General features: G+C 36.3%; 2 protein-coding genes across 3 annotated transcripts; both read right to left on the bottom strand.

Annotated features, from left to right (window-relative positions):
- Positions 1-1,557: 1,557 nt before the first annotated feature.
- Positions 1,558-16,750, bottom strand: LOC103723155 (serine/threonine-protein kinase STY13-like). 2 transcript variants are annotated; one of them, XR_015972520.2, is made up of 7 exons: positions 16,053-16,750; positions 15,777-15,909; positions 15,482-15,677; positions 3,332-3,456; positions 3,086-3,244; positions 2,615-2,994; positions 1,558-2,290 (listed from the first exon to the last, which is right to left on the bottom strand). XR_015972520.2 is itself a non-coding variant. In XM_039130943.3 (6 exons), exons 1-6 carry the CDS (start codon positions 16,181-16,183, stop codon positions 2,680-2,682), a joined length of 1,059 nt encoding a protein of 352 aa, XP_038986871.3. In that variant the 5' UTR covers positions 16,184-16,750; the 3' UTR covers positions 2,517-2,679. The 2 variants fall into 2 exon arrangements, 1 of the variants encoding a protein (XP_038986871.3); XM_039130943.3 differs by lacking the exon at positions 1,558-2,290 and having other exon boundaries at positions 2,517-2,994.
- Positions 16,751-22,930: 6,180 nt separating this feature from the next.
- Positions 22,931-23,499, bottom strand: LOC148700263 (uncharacterized). Its single transcript, XM_088710030.2, has one exon. The coding sequence runs from the start codon at positions 23,362-23,364 to the stop codon at positions 23,146-23,148; it is 219 nt and encodes a 72-aa protein (XP_088566156.2). The 5' UTR covers positions 23,365-23,499; the 3' UTR covers positions 22,931-23,145.
- Positions 23,500-26,390: the final 2,891 nt, after the last annotated feature.

The raw sequence follows: 26,390 nt of genomic DNA, 5'->3' as shown, positions 1-26,390 counted from the left end.
TAATATCATTCACAACCTTCAATTAATGAAACACTGTAAATTATTTATGACTTAGGAAGCTAACATAATGGTAGTAATTATCTTAGAAAAAGATTATGTTTAGCTCCCCCCCCCCCCCCCTAGTTCTTTTCTCTTAATATACAAGTGAAGCCTTGTCAATAATCAACTTTCGTTCATCTAGATTAATTAGCTTTTACTTATAAAATTATCGAAGTAACTGCAAAACATGGAGAATGTGTATAGATAAAGAGATATAGTTCCCACTATCTATCAAAGTATTTAACTTATTAACAATTATATTTGTATCTAATATTTTTTAGGATTTTTTTTTGCATGAATACCCTTCTAAAAATTTAAATTTGCATCAATACCTTCTTAAAATGTATATTTATTTCTATACCCTCATAAAACACTGTTTTTGCATAATTGTCTCTAATATAACGGTTCTTCTAACACCATTAAAGAAAACCATATTTATTTAATTAAAAATAAAATTATTTTTTTTTGTCCTCCATCACAATCACCTTATAAATATTTCTTTTTGCACATCTACCCATTAAGAATATTTTAGCCATTTTAATTTGAAATTGTTAATTTTTAATGATGTTAGATAATGTGAGTACATATGCAAAAACAAAAATAAAAAAAAGGGTAGAATAGCAAAACAAGTGTTTTAAGATGGTATACATGCAAATATCAATTTTGAAAGGGTATTCATGCAAAATTCGATATTTAGAAGGATGTTTATGCAAAAAACAAAACCCTCTTTTTTATCATATATAAAGTGAAGAAAAAGGAAACAGATTAGTTTTAATACGCAAACATCACATCCATTTTTATCTGGTAGAAGACCCTCTGTCATGTATGTAAATAATAATTTTCTATTATAATTATTTTTGTATTATTTTTAAAGTCATGTTGCATTAGGTTAATTAAGGGTGGTTTACTTGAATTTAGGTCCCCTTCAGTTTTGTGGCTGAGTTAGAGAGGTCTAATTCCCCATCACAAACCGTTCTTGTGTCGCATGATCTCACTCCATTGCAAACGGAGCAGGACACATAAGCAGCCTGTAATGGAGAACTGGATAATGGTGAATTCGAAAGGATCCGAATTTGGCTTTCCTTCCCCTGCAATAGGAAAAGGTTTTAACCATATTCCATAAGAACCATAACCTCATTCTCTTGGTATAGTAATGGTCTTTCCTCCTCAACCATAACTGAGAGGCTTATTCTTTCTTTTTTTTGAACTTGAGTTAAAAGGTATATCATTATCATCGTTGTTTCGCTGCTTTTTCCATCTTTCTTAAGAGTGGTGGCTCAAAATATTTCCTAATCACCTTCACTTTTTCTGCTTACCTACCTAGAAAACATAGTTTCAAGATTTGGGTTTTTCTAGTTAATGGTGGACATTTGTTTCTAATTCTAATCTCGAATCTTACTTTCTTTCTTCACAATATCTTTTAGGGGTGATAAAGAGGAATAACAAAAAAGAAGGAAAACAATAACCACATATTACTAGATGTCATCCATCTCTATAACGAAAAAAAAACAAAAAATATGAGGGAGGAAGAAAAATATTTGATAGATCAATAGAAGAACAAGTTGTTTGTCAGGGTAAGTTACAATACTCTTGCTTGGGCCATTCCTCCACATTAGCAGGTATCGCTGATTAAATCTGAAGGGTCAATGATTATATGTTAGAACTAAACGTTTGGAGAGCTTTTCTTTTATTCCACTGCCTTGATCTTCTTCTCTCATTGGCTTCGGCAACATACTCCAAGGGATTTTTTGCTGCTTTTGAGAGCTTTATCAGAGGCATAATAGTTGAATGGATTGGATCTTGAAAACAAAGAACTGGTAGAATCCATTGAAGACATCCCTGTAGCTGTATGTTCTATCCAATAAGGCATGGAGCACAGTAAATCCATCAATTTAAACCATAAACAGGACTGATTATGAGCAAATTTGACCATTAGACTGGTAATCTGTGAGAGTTTAGCATTCAGATTTTGTCCAGGATGCTGGTAGATTTCCGTTGGTGCAGTCCCTCTGAGATAGCAAATAGCCGCAGCAACATGCCAACATCACATACCACACGGATGTTCTTGCCAGCAAAAAAGTTTTCACCATTTTCTACTTTTCTCCCATATAAAAATTGCTGCTTTGTGCAAATGGTTATGGGCATCATAATCAGCAGCAAAACTTGGCATGACCTAATGGCTCGACAACCATTTGGCTGGTCTCAGACATGGATTAAAGCTTCATCAAAGAATTTTCTGAACATGAGCTCCCTGGACAAGTTATTGCTGTTAGTAGTGCTTCCAGGGTCTAAAACCACAGGAAAAAAAACACTGATCATTTCTACCTGACAGAAAAGATTATCTGGTTTACCCAGATCATATTGGAAACTCGGTAACTTCAAACATAAGGTTTTTTTTATCACAAAAAAAAAAAAACACAAGGCTTATTTCAGCCTTTTCCCCAGACTTTAGCAAGCTTCTTAAATCAACTATCAAATTAGGTGTTAAATGTAATGTTATTGGCCTTCAAATATAAAAGTAACAACTTCATGCGATGGGAAAGGGAAAAATTTTTCTCGTTCATCCATAACTTACAGCATGTAGGATTTGCCTACAGCAGGATGCAACTGTTGCCCTTCAAAGGTCTACTGAATTGGCAATCAGCAGCACTGGTCGAAGCAGAAAAAGAATCCCCTTGATTTATTTTCCATCTCGGAGTTTGGGGTATCGCCCATGCCATCTCGAACAGCCATCAACGAACTTGTCCCAGGAGATTCAGGTGGTAAAACTACATTCTCCGACCTAAATACATGTGAAGGGACCAGAGGTTTGGGTGGCGAAAGAGTAGAAAGATAATGTAGAAGCATCTGCACAATTTGGCTAAAGTTTGGTCGGGAATTTGGATCTTCTTTCCAACAGGAAGTCAAGATCAAAGCCAGTTCTTCAGGAAGATTTTCTGCACTGGGCCTCGTGTTCTGGAGAAAAGAAAATGTCCAGCTTCCATCAGATTAACGAAGTGCATGTCATAAGGTACAGAATTTTCAGTCTTGAGCAAATAGTTTTTACTTTGAAAGCAGCTGCATAAGCTGCTTGCAGGTTAGACATGCCTTCAAATGGAAGTCGATTTTGGAAAAGCTCCCATAATACTATTGCAAAGCTGTAAACATCCACTTTGTGATTGTAATGCTTCTTTTCCCCATGCCTTAGTGTAACAGTGCTGTATAACTATACATATTCGTTTAAAGTTAGATAATCAAAGGAAGTGATCATTGAGAATGTTTAGTAACTTAATGTAAAATCACAAAAAAGCACCTCTGGAGCCATCCAACGGTATGTTCCTGTTTCAGCAGTCATCATCTCAGTTAATGTTTCCTCCCTTGCCAAACCAAGGTCAACAAGTTTCACTGTCCTTTGGTCTGCAGTCAAGAGCAAGTTCTCTGGGAAAGCAACAACATTCAGAGAACTAATCTTGAAAGCAAGTTCAAAAATAAATAATGCATATGGGATTTATTGCAAACATAAGAGGCCTTGCATGTTCCTTGGAGCTATACTCTGTGGAATGTGCAGCCGTGTCTCATGTCAACCCAGGTGGTGGGTTTAGGGTGTGACAAGTACACTCTAAAAATCAACGCAAATATATGTGAAAATACAAGTACCGTACTTATCAGAGAAATTATCTTATAAGATTTGCAGTAGTATATGTTACAGTTATTTATCATTATTAGGAAAAAAAGTGTTTATCATATATTGAAACTAGAAGATCAAATATGGGATTTCTTAGTGACTCCTGAAGGCATCAAATGACCTCGTGACCCATACCCATCCACAGGTCATGTTGGGTCACCTATTTGACCCTAACCTAATCTACTTAGCAAGGCTCCATCTCTAATAGAGCCAACTAACATATCAAATCCAGTCCTCACAATTCATACCTGCTCATTTCCAAAATGATTTAAACAACTAGTATAGAGAAAATTTTCTTAAAAATACACTAGAATAAAGAAAAGACCAATCGGTCAAAATTTTTTTATCCAAGATCATGATTCAAACCGATTTAAATTGTTTCAACCTATAAAGGACTCTACCCTTGTGACGCACATCGAGTCAAAGCTCTGAACCATACCCAACCCAACGTAAAAGTTAGAAAATTTAACTCATACCTGACCATGACTAAATTTGTCACCCCCAAGCCATTTGCCATCAACCTAGCTGTCTAACCATGCATTGACAACATAGGCATCGCATTAGTTGAAAATGTGTTAGCTATCATAAAAAACAAAAAAAGCCACAAAAAAATCTACTAGTGGACAAAGGGTAGCAAAGTGCTTAAAAGGCAGTCAGAAAACTAGGGTGAGTAAAGATCTTCAGCAAAGATCTGAGTTCACATCCTGGTACCACAAGGATTTGGAGGATTAGGAATATTCATGGGAGGGGTAACCTCTGTTGTGTAGCCCACTACCTACGGAGCATCTTCCACCATTTAAAGAAAAAGGTAAACAGAGATATTGATGCTGACTCAAATTTAGAGGGATCATGACCTTGGTGAATGAAAGCCTCAAATTGCTTATTGCTTACATGGCTTGTTCACTGGCAGCTGCAACTCAGATTTAAAGCACGTTCCACTGGTCAAACAGATATTAAATCATGCTTCTCTCTCTCATCAATGAGCCATATAAGCCCTTATTTGATACAATCCAAAAAACCTTCATGCTAATAGCGCCCAAGTTACCATATTCTACCATCAGGTCCCTAACTTTTCTTGGGCAAAAGTATGACAGCGCAGTGTTGCAGTGATTAATCGAACCATAGGCTTTGCCTAATGGTTGTTAGAGCACCTATTTTTAATGTATAAAGCATTTATAATTGTCTTCTACTGGTTATCCAAATTCTGATTCTCATCCATCAAACTTGAAGAACAAAATATGGACTAAATGCACTTCTTATTACAGGTATCAATCAAACATAAATTTACAAGACTCAATAAGAATGCAACCACACAAAGGTTGCCTGAATACATGGATTCTGTAAACAAAATTCATGTGCTGAATATCAGATTAAACATGTATGCAGTGCAATCTTAATTTACTACACTAGACTTCTATCATCATCTAATCCAGAAGATTTGCATGCACCATGTGTACCAATATTTTCATGAATACACTACTGGTAAGAAGAACTTCTTAGTGTCATAAAGTCAAAGAAACATGGTTAACAGCGTTCACATTAGCTTGAGTCCTGGCAATCATGCAGCGAATCTATGTGGTACACTGTACAACATGCTGGTCAATGCATGATAAAACATGCCTGTGTAATACAGATATGAAACTGCATATACTTGAAACCTCAATAAACAACATTAGGCTGTAGAAGAAGATCAAATTTCAAGATCTCGAACAACATTAGTATTTTCCTAAAAAAGTGAATTGTAATGGTGGTTTTCATGAAGATAAAATGATATGATTCTGTTATTGTGTGTGTGTGTGTTTAGGATCCGTAGAAGTTTCAATTTAATTGCATCTGATATTCAGTTGAGGTGTTTCCAATAGATACTTCTGATTCTAATTGACAGGGTTAGATGGTTGGGATCTCCTATGTAGATATTCCATCTCCAAATCCAGCGGATGCATGTAATTGCTGTAAATGTTTTAGACTTTTTAAAGACCAAATCTCCAGTCCCTTCAAAAACAACTTCACAAATTATTATAAGAAGATACAATTGCTTAGAAAAAAGGATGGCACATATTTAGATGCTTAGAAGAAAAGAAAAACAAGTCTGATGACATACAGATTTATCTCCATGTAAACATTCATTAAATTATTTATAGTTTAAGTATAACCCAGGAGCATGGAGAAAATTCTTTTCAGATTCTCCTGCGGAGCACATATGAATTGATTTTATGCAGTGGAGAAAGGGTTTCAGTTTTGTTCTAAAAAATCAAGAGAGTGAAGAGTTTTATCTCTTTCATTTGTTATCTCCAATGATGTTTTGGGGCATCAAAAGATTTGATCCATGATGCCCTATAACTTAGAAACAGTCATTGCTACAATATGGTGTAAAAGTCATTCTCTATTTTGCTTTTACTCTCCTTCACTCTCTTGGCTTCTCAGCATTTGAAGCCCAAGAAAGTTAAGCTAACCACTTAAGTCATTGGGAATTGAATAGAGTGATTTTCAATCCTTCTCATGATTATGCACTTGAGAATTAAGTTAAATCCATAAACATTTCTTGACAGCTGTGCTGTTACAAAGATGTGCTTTGTAGGACTTCACCAATCCTGTGGACTGAATGCCTAATTTCAGAACATCTATGAAAGCATAAGCTAATCCATGTATTTTCCATCAGCTTCATAAGTTTCTGCCTTTTATTCTTATCTACAGCCATCAGCCATCTCTTTTGCTTTAGATTCTTCAATCCCATATCATCAATTCTATCAAGGTGATTGTAAGTTTTCCCAGTCACATTCTACACATATTGACCAATGAGCTACCCTTCTCATGGGAGCTCCCATTTTCTTGCTTTTGTTGCTCATGACTGAACCATCATAACCATTCTGCCATTATTTCTGCTGAACAATGTAGAAATAAACATTTTATAGTTTTCACATATACCAGAAAAAAATAAATACCAAAAAGGAGAGTAATTGAAATTCAATATCACGGTAATTTCTCAAATACTAGTTCTAGTTTTTAAAAAAAACGTGTAAATCATATTTGTTAAACATCCAATCCACTGTTATATCCCACTTACGCTACCTTATGTGCATTGTTACCCATCTTGTAACATCCTTCCTATATTTGTCGAAGTGACTATATCTCCATTTCCCCTTGTCCCATATGCCATTATAATACTTGAATATTTTTTTGAATCTCAAGATCCATGAACAAAGTGGTATCATTATGTGTATGTTTGCTAACCATCATATATGTTCATTAGATAAGCTCTATCATGGTCTGCCAAACCGAGCCGAGCTACTCAGTTCGGCCACACCGAACCGAACCGAACCGGCATGGTTCGGCCCATTTTTAGGTAAATAACGTGAACCACTATGAAGTGAGCAGTTTCAAAGCAAAACCAGTGTGAAATGCTCGGTTCACACTAGTGTGAAACAATTCGCACCCCCCCCCCCCCCCTTTTTTCCAATAAAAGAGAGGCCTGAGAAGGCTTCCTGAGCCTTCTCAAGCCTTCTCCTTATTTTCCTATCGAAACCCTCTCCCACTTCACCAAAAAATAGGTGATTTCTATGATTAAAGAAAGATCCAACCCAAAGCAAGGTAAGGTGGCTCTCCCCCACCTCATTTCTTTTTTTGTTCTTCTCATCAATGAAAAGTGCTGAAAAAATTGAAAAATAAAGGTCGTGCCAAAATTTTTGATTTTGGTATGATTTTATGATATGTTGTGAATTTGTAGATGATCTATACAATAAGACTAAAATCTTTAATTTTTATTAAATCTATAATTTTTTAAATTAAAAATATATTTTTGGATTTAAAATAATAAAATAAAATAAAATTCAAAAGCTCATTGTAAAATTAGAAGTTTGTTTAGGAGCATGCAAGCTACTCTCGATCTAAATTTGGTATCCATTTATTCAAGTTTGGATGTCATCATACAAAAAATGGCCTGACCCAAACTTGAATAAAATTGAGAAATAAGCAGCCTTTCATGCATGCCCATAGGCTAAAAAAATATATGTAGCATCTATGGTAGGGTTATACATAGATCTGAGCTCAAATTATTTTTTTAAAATTTTTATATTTAAAAATTATTTTTAATTTAAAATTATTAAAAATATATAATCAATAAAAAATAAAAATTAATACTACATATTAGATAATTCAGAAGTATTTTCTGAAGTAGAAAACATATTTTCTGAATTTCTGATATTTAAAATTATTTTTAAATTTATATATTATTAAAAATAGAATAACATAAAAATATGAAAAATTGGCACTACATATTAGATAGTTTAGAAATATTTTTTGAAGTAGAAAATATATTTTTCATCATAACAAAAAAAAATTTAAATAATTAATAAACTATCGTGATTGATAAATCTACATGAATGGACCCATCAAGCAAAAAAGATTCAGAGTGTGACATTGGTTAAGATCATGAGTAAATGCTCTCAGATCGTCACTATTGAAGGTGCAACCAGTGCAATATAGAATTTAAGAAATGAGGAATAATCAGGTTAAAGCAGCACCCAGCTAGTGGTTCTCTCAAAATAGCATTATTTTAAAACATCGTATGGTAATGCAGAAAAATCACTCTCAAAATGTTAAAAAGCATCATTTAAGGTATACCGAATGATACACATCAAAGGACATCAAGAAACATCAAATTAAACTTACAATCATTCAAATGACAAAAAAAATGATTACATTTTAATAAATCTTAAATAATTAAAAAATAAAATAAATAAATAAAAGTATGCCGGTTCGGAACCGGCAAGCCACACCCTACCATGTGTCGGTACGGTACCGAACGGCACCATACCGAACTCGTAGTCAACTGGTATGGGTCACGATACCAATGCAACTAACCTGAAGCTCTATATTTTTAATAGAACCAACTCTCAACATGCAAGCTCTGATGGTTCATACCATACAAATCTTTTGTTAGCTGGGAGGGATGAGTTAAATAGGAAATAAGTGGTAATAAGTGGTGAAGTGGATTAGACAAGGAAATTAGAGAAAGAAACAGGGAGGAGAGGTGGACAACATGCTAGGGGATCTAAATTGGTGAGCAGCATGGTTATTTTAACAAAATATAGATGACAAAACTATTGCATGTAGCAGCTGATAATATAATTTCACTTTCTTCCTCCAATCAAAAGCACATAACCCCCGCCCCCCAATCTCCACATCCAGCTCATTTTCAAGTACCGAATAATAAGGAATGACTGGCCTAGTAGCTCTCATATAACATCGGTATGGCCCAACCACCTTCATCTCCTTTACCTTCTTCTAGCCCCCCCCAGCACACAAGCATCCAATTGGAATTGGAAGTCAATTGATTTAGGATTTTCTTAGTGGAAGCTAGGCTTGGCATAGCTTAGACACCATTCCCCAAGATCACATCTTAGGTGTGTTAGTTTTTTCCACTCACTAGTCAAATTAATTTTTTTGCGTGCTTTCCTTTAGCAACATAAGGCCTTGACCATCTGAATACTATGGTGACATGGCCGCATCAAAGAACATCCGCTGAAGTAGCATGTGACTGACACATTCTATAAATCAAAGTCCGCAATCTCGATACCAGACACCGTATCGGTATAGTATGGTATGGTACGTACGGTACACCTCTGTGCCGAAATAGCTTTCTTGTCCATTTTCTCAATTTTCATCTCGATACAGATTGGCACACACCTTGGTATGCCTCGGTACGGACGGTACGGAGCTTATACCGACTTGAATGTGTGTTTCGTACTGATTTTCTTCTAATACGGTATGGTATGCCCCATACTGTATGGTACGGGATGGTACGGCAGACCTTGCTATGAATTACCCTATATTACTTGGACATTCACATTCAACTTTAAAAATTTGTTTACGATATGCATCTAAATCAGATACATACTAGACACTTAGACTCGTATAATGTTCTCTTGCTACAATTTTTAAAGATTGGTGAATCCAACAAGAAGTAAGACCCTCCAACTTGACATTGTAAGAGAGTGTTTGTTCTTTTCTGAAAATTGGTGAAGGATGTAGGTACTGAAATAACTTTGCAAAATATTATGTTTCTTATATTTTGGGTTAATTGGAAAGTTTGGATAATAAACATGCATATCAGAAGAACTTAGCAATCTTTAATGTTTCTTCTAAATGTTATGCAAATAATGTTAAAGGTTTAAACATATAATTTAACATTATATTTTGTCCTATGTATCCCCGTATCTCCTTTTTTTTTCTCCTTTTTTTTTTCTCTTGCCAAGTCAGATGCTTGGATAAGCATCGGTCCAATTCTTGCATCCATGTCCATGCAGCACTGGTATTATCATAACTGTGTAACCAGAGAGAATAATTCTAGCGAAAGGATCCATAATATGTTTAAGCAATAACAAGTTAGCAATAAATAATGCTAGTAACTAAATCTTCCATTGAAAGACAAGTACATGGAAGTTGATTTTCCCATCATTCGAGAAAGGATCAATAGAAAAGAGGTGGCAGAGTAGAAATCCAACTTCTATGAAAAGACAAAACATAGTGAAGTTAGCATTCACTTTGAGAAACGATCAAAAGTAAAGAGGTGATACACCTTTTGTCAGATCCAAGATTAACCTACAGAGTTATTGTTCACAAAGCCTCGAAGAATGAAATGACTAGCTAATTGTTTCGCCAAGATTGGAGGCTAACATATCTATTCGGTAACTTGAGGAAGAAAGTTGTCAATCTCTGCAATTTGTCAAGCTTGGAGGCCAATACATATCTGTTCTGGATTTTTAGCGGGCTGATATGCAGAGGAGCATAAACTAGCAGGCCTGGATTAAGTCATGAAAACCAGTATATTCATATGAGAACATCCTTGCGGTTGGTCATGACTAACAAGATAAACTTGTGATAACCTAATGCAATAAGAAAGAAAGTTATGTGTTGGCCTGGTATGTTGGCCTATTCTTTTCTTATTTTCTATATCTCCTCCCTCTCTTCTCCCTTTCAATTTGGCGCTTCCATAACTATATCTTTTGCTTCTTTCTTGTTATTCTCTCAAGGAAGACCAACTCGCTTTCATACTATTTCTGCAAGCCTAGGGATCTTTCAAGGAAATCTAAGAATTAATCTAAATACCAAGAAATTCAAACCTAAAGTCTTTAATACTAGAAGTCACAAAAGCCCAACAGGCTTTTAACATCCATGGTCTTATACATCTATCGATATTTCTAAGTAAATTCCACAATAACAAAAGTTACAGAAAAAACTAATTTATAGTGGTCTGCTACGTACAAATTCTAAACCTTCTAGTTGTTGACTTGTTAAAAGTCCTAGTGGCTTTATTAAATTTATGCTTCAGGACTGTTTTACTAGCCTCACATGCCAGATGTGTGCATTGCACAGAGTGGTGATATTTTATTAAGTTGAACTTTAATTACTTTCATTTTTGAGAATTATGTACACCAAACGTGATGCATATCTTTTACATTCTTAAACTTACATTTGAGTTTGATACTTCTATCCTTCCCAATCAACTTTTCTTGTTCTCAATGTCCCAACATGCAGTCTTCTTGATTATAAAACAAGAATCAAAAACCATATATATATATATATATATATATATATATATATATATATATATATATATATAAACAGAATTTACATAATGAGAATATCTCATGATACGAAATTTCAGCTCTGGTCAATCAAAGCTTGCAAGAATATAATCCTAACGAAATGGCCGGATGGAAATCAAGCAAAAAGGCAATAATAAGAGACATATCGCCAGAAATTGTATACCTCAGTTACAAGAAATTGGCTAGCCAAGAAATGATAATAAAAAAGAGAAGATTCATATGATAGAAACATGGACACAAAATTAGAACATTAAGGAAAAGCAAATGACACACACTGCTATGGGAAAAAAAATACATCACCCAACTCCTTAAACAGTCTAGAAGGATTGCAACACATAAGCCCAATCAAAAACAATATAAAAAAAAAGAATTTCCAAAAGGGTTCACTTTACCATTTAAATAACTAGTCAAGTTATCATCCAATTAAGATCCCTTCCCTTTTTATTTTTTCCACCATACCAACTGGAAGACTGAGAAATCTACTACGATTCTAGTCCTTGATCCATTTAGAAGAGTTCCAGGCCATGATCCAGAAAAGAACAAGGAATCAAGCCCTTTAGACAGACAATTGAATTGGGGTGACTGGTGAGTGATGACAGCAGAGTCAAGGGTAATACAGCTGTGAGATAGCTTTCTGCAAGGCATCAATAGAAACACCCAGAGCTGGATCTAATCTAATCTTTTGTCACTCATAGACAAAGTGGCAAATCCTATTTTATTTCCCTCAGGATAGCTTCTTTGGCCTACATAACACTGCGCCAATGAACATCTATCCTCCCTGATCAAATAACTAATTTCATAATTAGCCTAGTGCATGTGCATTCAAAGCAAAGCTAATAAAGCTTGCCACTATCCTTAGCAGGATTTTGAACATCATATAAGAAAGTAATAAAATCTAAAACTTCACAGACATCAAATTGGCTATTGTAGCATTTCCTTCGTTCCTGATCCATAAAGAATATAATTACCTTGAGCCTACTTTATAGGAACAAAATTAGGATCCATTTCTGAGATTATGTTGACCTTGTCATTGTTGTATGTTTTTTCACATATGCTAAAGATCAAATACTGCCAAAAAGAAAGTCTAGGTCAACATTAAAGACAAACTCAAGAATATTTCTTTACACTATTCTACAAGTGAAGTTAAAAATAAAAAAAAATTGCTATGGAATTCAATAACATGCTCGTCAAAACAAAAGAACTAATGAACGCCACATCAAGACTCCCAGTTTCATTTTCTAAACTCTACAGAAAATTAACAAACTATTTTTTTCTATCACATGCACATTCTTTTCGTTATGGGGAAAAAATGCCAGTACAATATAAGGTTTCAAGCATTCTTAGTTATCCTCAAAGATGCCCATGATTATTAATTGCCAATATGCCATGTAAAAAACATAAAACAGGGAAGTCATCTAGCCCCAAGCACTTGCCCATGATGGAGTTGCATCTTGCATTTCTATTCATCAAATTCCGTCTCCTCTTCTTACTCTGGTTATTGATCCCGCTCAAACTACTCAGGCTTTAGCCTTCATTATTTTTTTCACCTCCAAGCAACTTGTGGAATAATTCCTTTGCCAGACACCTAATCTTCCTTCTCACATCTAATTCCAATTTACAAAATTTTTTAACTAATGAATCTCCCCATTTGTAATTATATGGATTGAAACATTTCAGAATGGCAGACTCATGAAGACTGAAAAATTAGGTGAATATGCTTCAGAAGGCATGGAGACCCCAGAAAGCATTATCTGAAGAATATTAAAAATGAAGCAAATGAGATCTTATTTCTGTTTGCACACATGGTCAACTAGTAGCTTCTAGCCAACCAGCAAGGGAAGAAGTTGCATGAGAACTTGAGTCTAGATCAGACAGTGAACGCAGACCATTAACTTGTGGAAGCAATTATGATTTAAAAATAAAGAATAAAGAAAAAGTAGCTTCATCTGATCGAGGAAAACAATGGATTATTCATTTAGTTTACAAGAGTCACCTAGCATTATGAATGCAACATGATTTGATTAATAACTGCCATCATATTCTCGTTGTTTCTGAAAAAACAGAATAATACTTTCTTGCTAGCCTTTTTGGGGAAGGTCTTAGGTCGTTATAATAGATGTTACTAACATGATCGTTCTATGACTGCTACAACGGACTTGGCAAAAGAAAAGATGATTTATCATAAAATCTAATCCTATATAATCCATTCTTTAAACAGGTCATTTTTTATGCAATTTGATATATATTTTGCAATGAATGTTTACATGACAATGATCGAAATCCTCATAGAATCAAGAGGGTTATTATATCACTACAATTCGATGACCAACAAAAGGAAGTAAAGAAAAGGTTCTATTTTCCTTATGCAATGCTTTCTTCTCAGCCGCTCATAAATGACCTTCGGCCTTATTCTATTTGTACTAGTACTCAGCCCTATTTCACACTATCTTAATCACTCAAGACCAAAAGCTAATAACCAGCAAATTCTCATATGTTTAATCTACGTATTTCACCTAAGATATGGAGATAACTGCCGCTGTTATCTGAAAATCCACTACAGATATACATTGAAACCATTCCTTTATCTCTAAAACCTTCAGAATCTCTTTCTTAGAACCCTTCCCTACACTCCTTTAACCCTACCCTTTTATAAGAAATTCACTACACTCTAATCTTGTGAGCAGGTTTAGAACACTTTTTTTATCGAACCTTCAAAATCATCACTTCTGTCTTGTTCACAGAATCTGGACACCTAGCTTACACATTAAGTTGAACTCTAGGTTTCTCCTCCACAAGGACTACCATCACTCACATGCAGCTCTAACCGACCAGGTCCTTCTTGAACTTTACAAAGTCAAAATATGGCAAATCACACAAACCCTAGGCCACTAGCAATGCGCTATGGGCTTCCCCTGCCAATGGATTACAGAGAAACAAAATGAAGTTTAGTCCACTATTTTTTCCCTGGATATTGTTATAGTAACATGTATTCCACCTTAAGTTTGAGAGAGAGTAGGGAAACTTCTACATATACATGCTAGCTCAACATAAAGCTCACTTTGAATGTGATGACAAACATTAAATTCTGCCATTTGAAACATGAGATTAGAAACAGCTAAAGAGAATTAAACTCCAACTTTCTTTCTGTTATATGAGCATTTTTGCAATTGAAGCATCACCAAGCAAAATAATGGTACATCCATGGAAATAAACTTTAGTTTTATTCTCCGTCACTATGATCAATAGAGCTAATGTTTTATGGAAGATTGAACCTACAAGGTTTTTATTCTTATAAATTCTTTCTCCTCGTTCTTTGATAAGTTTTGTCAAAGTTTGATGGCATATTAATTGTTTTCTAATTTAGCCTATCACTGGAAGTTGATATCTTATCATGATACTTGCATTTCAGTAATTACAAAAGGTACACATTTATAACAAGCAAAAAATCGTAGTTTAGGACTTTACTGTGATCCGGGAATGCAACTATAAGTACGAACTTCCAAAGGTAGTTAATTTCAGTAATTTATGAAAGTGATGTAAATGAATACTCCATCTAGACTGACACAACTCATAAGGGCTTGTATACAAGACAAACCAATACCATCGAGGGACATACCATAATCGATAGTAGGGAACAAATGATAGTCCCACATGTAAAAGAATGTTGGAATCTCTCTGCTATAGTTAAACTGCATTTAGGTTACAATCTTAGATGCCGGAATCTAATGTTTGTCTTCAAATTATTTCATGTTAAGATTACCTTGAAGTGTGTATTTTTTATCATCCACAAATTAAAAACTCAAGATGCAAAACCCAAATTCCATTAGATAGCATCCAGCATAAATGTCAGAGCACCTGTTTGAGCATTTTATAGAATATAATTTGAGCTTAAGAGAACTATTTTCTCCAGCAAAGCATCAGCCAACATTAGAGGTTGACTATGCAGTGTAAGTATAATTTTGCTTCTTTTTAAAAAAAAAATCTTGCTCATATTTCACATTAAATATATACATAAGATCTGAAACAACTACAGCATTTAAAAGGAACACAAACTACAAGAACTGAATTTATTTAGACCTGAAACATTTAAACAAAAAAAAAAAGAGCAGATGGCTTCCAATGCAGAGCATTGATAACAATAGCTTCAGCTCAAATGCAAAGAATATATTACCTGGCTTCAGATCACGATGAATGATCCCATGTGAATGTAAGCATTCCATAGCCCGAGCGATGTCCAGCGCAAACCCAACCGCAGCACAAGGCTCTAAGCTCCGTGGCCTCATGTTCAGCAAGAATTTGCGCAGCGAACCCCCCAGCAGAAGCTCAGTGACCACCACCATCACAGGCTCCTTACATGCCCCAATGAACTGCACATACCAGGACACAAAATGCAAGCAGAAATCACCAATTTGTACCATTAAACATCAAATAAGTTGCAGAAGCGAATTCCAGATAGCAAATACGACCTTGACAAGGTTCTTGTGTTGGACTCGCGAGAGCATGGCCACCTCCCTCATAAACCTTGCCTCTCTCTTCGCCTTCTCCTCAGGGGTGTCACCTCTATGCACAATCTTGATAGCAACATTCTGATTCTTATACCTACTCCAGATGCCCAAAAAGAGGGAAAAAAAGAAATCCAAGTACCAGAAAACAAAAAAAAACAAGAAAGCCGAAGTACGAAGCAACTGAATTATGCCATTGGATCGCGAAACCGGGATTGAAACAAGGGAAGAGAGACCTACTTCCCCTCGTAGACCTTGGCATGAGCGCCCTCCCCGATCCGGGGGCCAACGAAGAGCTGCTTGGGATCGATGAGCCACTTGGGATCGATGCGGTGCCCGTCGACGGAGACGAACCCATTCCCTGATTCCATCTCTAGAGAACCGAACAGGATCTAACATCTATCTATCTATCTCTCCAGTAAATCGCGGCAGCAACAGAAACACCAGCACAAGGACATGGACTAGTAGCAGCAGATACGATACAAAACAGAAGATAGATAGGTAGGGCAGGGCTTCCACTTGCTTCCAATTCTGGTTTTCTAGGAAGGGCGGATGCAAGAACCCAAGACATGCCCTGAACCTCCGATGGCTACTTTCCCAAAGCCCGTCTCTCAAGAAATCACGGGCTTCCTATAATTTTATCGCGCCCCATGCCCAGAACCTGCGACAAGGCCAAGTGCTCCCGGCAGCACCAATCCCACCCTTCTTCCTAGCGGGAGCAGGACGACATGGCCATGGGCTGGGGGAAGAAGGGCAGATTTCCAAAGGATTGACTTCCCACTTCCTTGATGGAGGAGCTCGGACTGAGATGCAGCTGCTCGAGAAATTACTTCCCCACCGCCATGCCCTGCTGTTAATATTTTTTTCCTTCCTTCCCTCCGCCAAGAGAGAAATAATTAAAAAATCCAATAAAATAAAAAGTCCAACTCAAGTAATTCAGAAATTATATCCCGTAAAACTTATTTATAAAATAGTCATCTCGGTGCACTGATCACAGCCGCCGTATTCTACAGTAATGCATCGAGATGCGTGCTTAATGAATGAAGCTATAAAAATGAATGTATATGATTAATGGTATATATAGTTATGTGATACAGTATAATAATTCAAGATCTTATCCAAAAAAAATTGTTGGAAAGTAATTTTTAGACTTCGATATTATTTGTCATAATCCATAATCTTGAGGGTCTTAATTACCACTGCTTATATTTCAATTCGTCTCCGACCATCAAATTAAATGTGAATAACCTGTTCTCTTCTCTTTGAAACAAGAGGCACTTTCGGTTCTATAAGTGCTTCAAACAATTTTGTCTTCTTCGTATTACCATATCTTCAAAGTAAATAATTTTCTATGAGGAACCTCGCCTAAAATGACTAGTCAGAAAGGTTCCTCACCTAAAATGACCAGTCCGAAAGTATTTTTTGAGTTCTTTCAGGGCCAGCTCAATCTTTAGACGACTGAGGCGGTCGATTAATGCTCCGACCTCCAAATATATTTATTATAGTGAGTTCCAAGACGAGCATCCAAATGCACTGAAACCCTCAATGCATTTGGGGGCATCAAATACTACGTATCTTTATAGCTATAATTGCATTAAAGCCTTCGAATGCATTTATGTTGCGACATATCTTTTACCTAAAAAAAATTATTATCTCTTTTTTTATTTATATATTGAGGCCCGAAATGCATTTATGTTAGGGTCTTTGAGTTCGTCTTAGGCTCCTAAATGTATTGGGCCGCTCATGAGCTCTTTAATTCTTTAGTACTTAAAATTTTTTCGGTGAATAGGTGATGTGTCCACCCCAGGTAGGATATAATTCCTCCTGAACTTTTTTCTATTTAGTCTAGTCGTGTGTAATGGGCAATAGACGGAGAAAATGCCGCAAGAAACAAAATTGTAGTATTTGGGCTGTGGGCCACTGAGTTGGATGGGCTACTTGTAGAGGAATTCTGGAGTAGATGGGCATAAGGAGTCTGGATTAACAAACCATATAATATTTGGATCCGTATGATACGGTGGAAGACAATTTGTGTGCATTATGTTGGCATAAAATACTTGAAGGAGTTGTCCCCTAAGAAAACTAATCAAGGGGCGAAGGGACACTCCGACCCTTCGTGCAGAGGGACACGCCCCACTCCACACAAAAAAATTGAAAGAATATCGGCATGGCTCTCCTTACGTTCAATATTTTACTGCTCAGATTCTCAGTTTGATTAGGTAGTGGGACTGCTCGTGTGTCTGATAGCCAGTTCATTTTTTTAATCACTATTATATATTTATACATGTATAGCAATTCAGAATCTCACTAATGGAAAGATGTTACTTGGGTTTCTTTCTATACATCCGCATGGTCCTTGTTTAAGCTCCATTTACATCCTAATGTTCTCACTAAGCTAAGGTTTCAAATTCAGTTATAAGTATCACGCTCAGTACTTGGTCGATCCAAATGGATCCATACTACAGTATTTTCTATTTGCTCTAATATTATTTATAATAATTTAAAATTTTACTCAAAAAAACTAGCTATAAGATATTATTTGAATTTTACCATGCTCCAGGCAGGCGGCTAGAGTTGACCTATACGGCATATTAGATTTGGCTATCCAGGAATGTCTGGATGTTTGGTGAGAGTTGTCTCCCTCCACGGTTCGTGATTGAGCAGGCTCGAAGCCATGCAGCTGAGGTTATCCAATCACATTTGTCGGATGGATCCTTCATAGCTTCGGATACCTATGGCTTGTCTCTTGCTCATGGAGCATTTCACACGATGTTTTTCACCTGGGAGCCCCTACGTACTTTCGAGTTTTCTCAAGGTAAATTTTGACGGTTGTGTACTGAATGGTGGGAGTAGGGAAAGGGTGAGCTTCATCATCAGAGGTCCAGATCTTTGACATCTCGATTCTGGGGCGGAGTTGAGGGCAGCTTGGTTCGGCTTGAGTTATGCCCGGTACTTATTGTGAGCATGTGCTATAGTGCTACAGGGCGACTCAGCGACAGTTATTGGCTGAATCCAGTAGAGTGTGGGTGGGGTGTGTGATAGCCATCCACTGCTCAGAGATATCCGGGCGATGGTGAGTTGGGGGATGGCCTTTTAGGTAAAGCATATGTACCGTGAGGCCAACGGGGCAACATATTGGATAGGCTCTTTTGTGGCTAACCATTCTGAAGAGATCCTTTGGCTGGGGAGGAGGAAATTATCTGGTGTGCTCCGGAATTTATTATCTTTTGGCATTTTTGGATATATTCGTACATGCCATATATATATATATATACATCTATCCCCATAATTCTCCTAAGATATGTGTATGCGATGGGGGGGAGGAAATGGTGAGGGGTGGGGAGAGGGAGAAGATAAAAAAGGTTCATGAATCTGGCAGCCGACAGCCTGATCGAATGGCAGCGGGACATGCTTGGATCACGTCAATAAACATGAGGCTAGAAGAAGAAGTCTTTTATTATTAACCCACTTGTGTTTTCTTTTGTTTGTTTTTTTTTTTTTTCATTGTTATCAGTGGTCTGAGAACCTCACGGGTGGGCAACGTGGTGTCTTTCTTTCTTTTGGGGGGAATATTTCTTAGATGGGTTTTGGTGGGACGGTGGTGAGGCCACCCCATGGGGACCATGATTTTGTTTTATGAAGATCATCTCCTCTTGGATCTTGTTCTACTTTTTCTTGTCATGAAGTAATGAGACGCATGTGAAATGCTAATTGGAGCAGGTGATGGTGTGGGAGAGAGAGATGGAATTCTAGATGTGCTCGTTGGTTTTTAGCCTTGTTGTCTTGCCACAACTTACTGTTTGTCCACGTCATCATAAATGTCCCTTCCAATTATGTGGATAATGAGAGTTGTCTTTTCCTTACGCTGCATCCATTTCGGATGCCATTGTTGGCTCTAATCCCTCCTCCATTAGCCGAGAAATTATGTCTTGCATCACGTGCACCAATATGTTGAAGATTGACCAGTGTCTTCCTTTGTCTTCGCCCGAATGCCACTTGCAACCACTGTAGCTTGAGATCATCAGAACTTCTGCTAGTGGGGGTTATATATTGGCACTATGCTGATGGGGGTTATATATTGGCACCATGCTGGTGAGGATTATATGTTAGTATATTGATACTTTGCTGGTGAAGATTATATGTTAGCACTTTGATTATTACTAAGCTCATTTTTTGACTCAGTTTTAGAGGATAAGCGTGGTCATAGTTCATGGCTGACGAGATAAACTTGAAGTTTTGAAAAAGATTGGATTTATGATAAGATTTGATTCACATGTATGATGCTTTTATATTATTGCATATCTGGATTTAATTTTTGAACTGAAGCACTTCTACATGCTTATTTTCAGTATATTGTTATTATTTATTTTATTGCTTATTTTATCTAGTTAAAGTGTTTATTATCTACTGGGCTATCGAGCTTATTATGCTATATTTTACTATTTTTATAGATCCGAGAACTAAAATGACATGAGGATATCTTATAGGGGAGTGATTCGAAGTAGAATTTTGGTCACTTAATTAGATTAGGTTCTTAATTAAATTTGATGTAAGACTATTGCTTGAAATTTTGTGACACATTAAGTTTAAATTTTAGTTATTTAAAATTTAGATTTATTTAATTCTGTTGCTTGCTTATTGACATCGGATGAGATGCCTCGCCCATTTGTTGGGAGAGTTTCGTATAAATATGTGGCGGTTGCCACGACCCTCTGGCTTGCAATTTTGGATTGGGAATGTGATTGTTCCTATGGGCCAATCACCAAAACAAACATATAATAAATAGAGCTCATATAAATAAGTCGAGATGATTGGCATGATGCATGGCCACATGGTGCAGGATATAATTTCTTCCAGCGATGGCACACAACTCGACTTCCCTCATCTCTCTACTTTTTTGGCTTTAATTCCTTGTTCCTTCATCTTCCCCATCCCTTTATGCCACGGTTCCGGTTAGAGCTGCAAACAAGCCAAGCTCAAGCAAGTCGGACCTATGTCTAGCCTGTCCCTTTTGTAATTGAGTTGATGAAACCCAAATATGTTCATTTAATTTTGAGTCAAATCTGAGTTGCCCAAAACCAAATTGTTTAAGATTGTTAATGAAAGCCAAGGTCTTTCGAAGCTTACGCATACATGCTTCAAGTTAATTTTGATGGTCATATCTCAATCTTATAATTGATTAATTATAGATTATGTTAGGCTTCAGAAAATAAAACTAAAAAATATTTTCTAAATAATAATTAAAAATATATAATATATTAAGTATATATTAGTTTATATTTTAAGATAAACAATATCAAGCTTGAGCGAGTAAGCTTATCTTTCGTCCAATGGAGCTGAAAACAAGGTGCTCATAAAAATGACTTGCTCATTTAAAAACCCTAACTCATCATGTTAGCATGCTAACAAGTCCTAAACCTTCATCTCTTAATACTTCCTTCCACTTTGTTGCCCTTTTCCCATGCCTCTCTAATCTCTTTACTCCTCTAGCTTCATGTCTTTCTCCTGGATAGTAGCAACGACATGACTTTACCTAATCTCCCACTAAAAGAAAAATAATGACTCCAAGATTGATCATAATAGAGAAATCAAGGAAAATACCTATTCATTTAAGATGGTTATCTTTTTTTTGGTGTATTTTCTACATATATCAAAATGCTGATCTCACATTTGAATTGAGGACTTAGTAGCTTTGAATACTTTTCTTTTGAATGGTACTAAAGCAAACTTTATCTATGGCCTATCTATGACTAGAGGACACTATAACACAGATCTTTTGAGGCTAAGTATAGTGATTTTTTTGTTGATTAGATCCATTCTTGGCAAGGATGCTAAGCTTGATTAAATGGGAAAGTCCGTGAGGATCTACGTGGATGCGTATCTAGCCCTTCATCAATTATGCACTAAGTAGATTTTGGATATTTATACAAAACGAAGGAGCATAAATAATAATTTCTAGCTAGTATGATTGAAGTCAGCAGGTTACATCTTTCATATAGTCTTTTTCACCACTTTTCTCTCAACTTAACCCCACTTCTACTCTTTTGAGGTGAAGCCTCCGAAATGAAATCAAGTGCATAGAAGAAGAAGGAGAAGAAGATTCATATATACAAAAATAAAGAAACAATAAAAACTAAGGAAGAAGGCACCTAAAAGTGCCATGCAACAATGTAGAACTATACCAATCTAGCAATAAAGTCATCAGCAACTAATCTAGAGCAGTTCCCTTTAACAACATTGAAGTTGGCAAGGCACCTCCTCTCAATGCTGCTAAGGTGACATAAGAAGATATTTGTTTATTTTTAAGAAGTTTAGATCCCATATTAGACGTACCAACATCTCTTCTATATCTAACCATAAAGAAACTTATATATGAAAAGAACATAAAAGACTCATTCACCTATGTCGTAGTTGCCCTTGTATTTATATGAAGGAGCCAAATAATGCAAATACTAATTGATCAAATTTACATAAATTCTCAGAAATTAAATATTTCAGAATCTTAAAATCATAGTAGAGTCAATGTTCCATCCTTCCAAATCCAAGATCAAGCAACACCACACGAAAAACTAATACACTACACTCTCTTCTATGTGAAGAAAAATTGTTTGCTAAAATTGATTGATTACAAACTTGATGAGAAAGATCAGTTTGATATGTCTTCAAGACAATCAAGGATAAAATATAGGAAAAAGTAGATAAAAATATCTTCAAATATGATACGCCCATAAAGCCCTCAACAGATCTCACAATAAAGGCCTATAAGAGAGTTGGATTGTTGTATCTTGAGGACGGACCTACCCCAGAAGAAGAAAGAAGGATGGGGGATGAATTTTAACAACCCCAGCTGTAGAAATTCCTATTGCTTTTCTATGGGATTGTTGTTTATTGGATACATATATTAAAAATCACTAGTCTCATTTTCTTTGAAGGAAAAAAAAGTACTACCTGCTCAATAAGTTTCCTTATCATTTTTTCCTAAAAAGAGTATAACATATCACGAAGTTTCAGCAAAGATGGTGCTTAAAATTCGAATTCTAGAATAACCAGTGGATTGTCATAAACCAACAACCAATAGTCCAACCAAGAAAAAAAAAACTAGAAAAGAACACGCAAAATAAAAAATAAAAATACATATATTCTCCTACTGATCATTAATCTTTTTCAAACAACAAACAAAGTGACAATAAGTATCAATATACAACAAATCCAATCAGCGCCTCTAAAACGAAATACTTTCTAAGGTATACAACAGAGCAGCAGGGGAAACAGAGGAAGGCCATTCGACTCAAAAGCAAACGAATACAGGCTGCAAAAGAAATCTATATACGCTTCAGTGCTTTTGTGTCCTCTTCTGGTACTTGTCTTTGATCCATTGGAACCCAGAAGTGGTGCCCTCTTTCACCTTCTTGAGACCTGTAGAAGCCACGGCTTTCGTCTTCTCGACCCCGCTCTTCACGCCGCCGCTCTTCTTCTTCTCCTGCGCCGGCTCGGAATCACCGTAATCCCACTGGTCCGCCCATGACGTCCCGAACGAACTGCTTCGCTCCATGAAGATATATTGAGCAGATCGATGCAGAGATTGGCTGGGAGAGATTGATATCTAAGAAACCAGAACCGAGAGGAGGCGTTGGATGGAGATAGGGATTGGTTGTCGGGATCGTTTGGAAGGGGAGAGGTCAAAATATAAAGGCCGCAGGCAGCGTATTGGCACGTGAATCTGGTCGTAGATTTTTATAACGAATCACCGACCGGACACGTTTTCTAGAAAAAATTTAGGAGCTTGCTTTGATGCTTCCTAACGTCAGTCGGAGAAATTATATGCACCCGCGTCACCGTGTTTCACCCTGTTCCACCAATCACAGATCCTTGCATAGGCTCTCCGTTTGAGCTTTAACAAGCTAGTTTGGCTAAAAATTTAAATTTATATAAGTCTAATCATAAGTACTATAATCGACTCATGGTCAGCTCTGATGAATTCGTATTGCAATGTCTTATAATCCATATAGATTATGGGTCGAACCTACTTTGATACTATTTATAACAGCATAGGATCTTATTCAAAATAGCTAGCTGAAATGTATTATTTAAATTTTTTAATTCTGTATAAATACTCAAAATCCATCCAGCGATAATTTTAAACACATATCCGCACGGATTCTTATACTACATGCATCATGTGGTTGTGCATATAATTAATAATATTTCTAGCAAGCATCTCAGTAAACTGGCTGGGTGTATGCAGTATAGATAATAATTTGTTTTTTAGATTGTGCTTAAAATTAAAAAAAAAAAATGCGTGCCACAAAAGAAAAGAATAAAAATAATGGCGTGTTATCTTTTGACTTGGCTTTCATTGTTGCATATCTGGCCGTGGACGGCCGAATAAAAATGTTTGAAGACTTATTTTTTGTCGGTAAAAGTTTGACGACTTCTTTGATGGATTGGCGGCGAGGTTTGGTCACCGGTTCTAGAAGAAGCATCCTTCTGGTTTCCGGAGGAGCACGCTAAGTCTCGGATGGGAGTCATACGTGGCAATTGCATTCTAGATCACTCTGGAAGATTTCTGTCACCAACGGACAAATTTGACCGTTAACGAGACTCAGAATTTTTTGTTTCTTTTTTTTATCAATATCCAATCTTGGGAATGGTTGTTTGTTTGAATTTTATTTATGTATGGAAAGATTTGGGCATGCCACTTGTGAGGCATTTGGTTTGTGTAGTGTGAAGATGCAGTTGATGTGCCATTGTGATTTGTTTAGGCTTAGTGCATGCAAGAAAATTGAGGATGCAAATTAGCATGTCTTCTGACTCGAATCGACTCGAGATGAACGAGTTCAGATTTAACCTATTTATTAGATGTGCCAAGTTCAAGTTTAGAGCGCCAGCTTATCTAAACCATTTCAAGCCATTTAATAATTGGGCTGGATCAATACAGTTATGGCCTAACCTATTCAAGATATGTTTAATCAATTTAACATGTTTATGACCCATTTAATCCGTTTAGATTTAATTTGATTCAACCTATTTATTTGAGGGCTATGAGGGTCAATTCAAGCTAGCTATTTAATGAAGAGAATGGTTTCGATTTTGAATTTTTAACTCGTCTAATATACAAGTTCGAAGTGGGTTGATAGGAATCTAGCTCGACTAGTAGCCCAGCCTGTATCTAACCTGACTCGACCTATCCTCACTCTTGAGAGAGGCATGACAAGTTGCGATATGCATGATGCATATGCTTGTTTGCCTGTATATGTATGATGCATATGTTTATCTAGATGAGTCCAATAAATAGTACTTTATAAACTATGTTAGTTGCAAAAAATATTAGCTATTGATCCACAAGTTCCAATTTCAATATCCACAATTTGTACTATCTGCTCTATAAAGATATTTCCACAATACCTACACTACCAATGGAAACATCCATCAAACCTCCTGGAAAACAAATGTAGACCATTAGTTCCCCATGCTTTTTTATATATTAAATAGTAGGAAGTAAGAAGATTTCAGAAGACTGAATGTCTTTTTATAATATCTTAATTACAGTTTTCAAGGATTTTGGAGCGCATAAAGTATCATAAGTTCTTATAGGCTCCAACTTTCAGACTGATCCCATACCATGCATCTTTTGCACTGTAGAAAGCCGTGCATGCTTGGATCATTGCCATATGGCATATCTAGAAAATGGAGAGCTCTTGCTCATCTCGAAAATGTAGAGTATTGTATTGGGATGCCAAATGCATGAGGTAGTTGCCAAATATGCGAGATTGAGAGATTTTGCGAGGGCCCTTTCTTTTCAAGATGCGCCATATGGCAGCTATCCAAGCCTACACCGCCCTCCACGGTACAAAAGATGGACCGTTGAGGATTACATAATTAAACGATGAACATCGACTAATTAATTAGGACATCTACAAGTTATGTAAATACAAAAGTTTAAATAAGAATCAACAAATGCTATGAAAAAGATGTGTCAAGTCCATGGCATATAATAAATGACACTATAATGGCTCATCAAATATCTAGTGCTAGTGGAATTGCAAGAGCCTTGGTTGGTAGATATGAAATAACTATAAGTTCTTTGCCCCATTGTGTCATTTCCTCTACCTCATCTGTTAAAGTCCCACACGAAAGTGCTACTTTCTGGGAAGGATAACCCTTTTTGCATTATTTAGTTGTCATTATATTGGATAACCATGCGTATCTTGTGTTTGTGTTATGCAGTGATCTCAATTTCCTTCTATACCACATTGTTTTTACCCTTACCAACACACTTACATATAATCTAAAATTGTCATATTAATTTTGCTTCTAGTACTTATTGATGAAAAAAATATTAGATACCTCAATCTCGGACCAGACCGATCTCGACAACCTCGGTATAGATCGAGGTAGGCAACTTCAGCCCTAGCCGTGGAGCCAGCCAACTAAGGTGAAAACTTTGCTTTCGACCGAGGAGCCAGCCGGCCAAGATGAACAATTTCGCTTCCGACCGAGGAACCAATCGACACATGCCGATAGGGACTGACAGTCATGGAAATCAGTTATCGTGACAGCGACTGACTGTTGCAACAA

This window comes from Phoenix dactylifera, chromosome 13 (assembly GCF_051530095.1).
Source record: "Phoenix dactylifera cultivar Ajwa chromosome 13, Ajwa_hap1_PhDact_Kaust_v1.1, whole genome shotgun sequence".
In the NCBI taxonomy this organism is placed as follows: Eukaryota; Viridiplantae; Streptophyta; class Magnoliopsida; order Arecales; family Arecaceae; genus Phoenix; species Phoenix dactylifera.
This window is presented reverse-complemented; position numbering and strand designations above follow the sequence as displayed.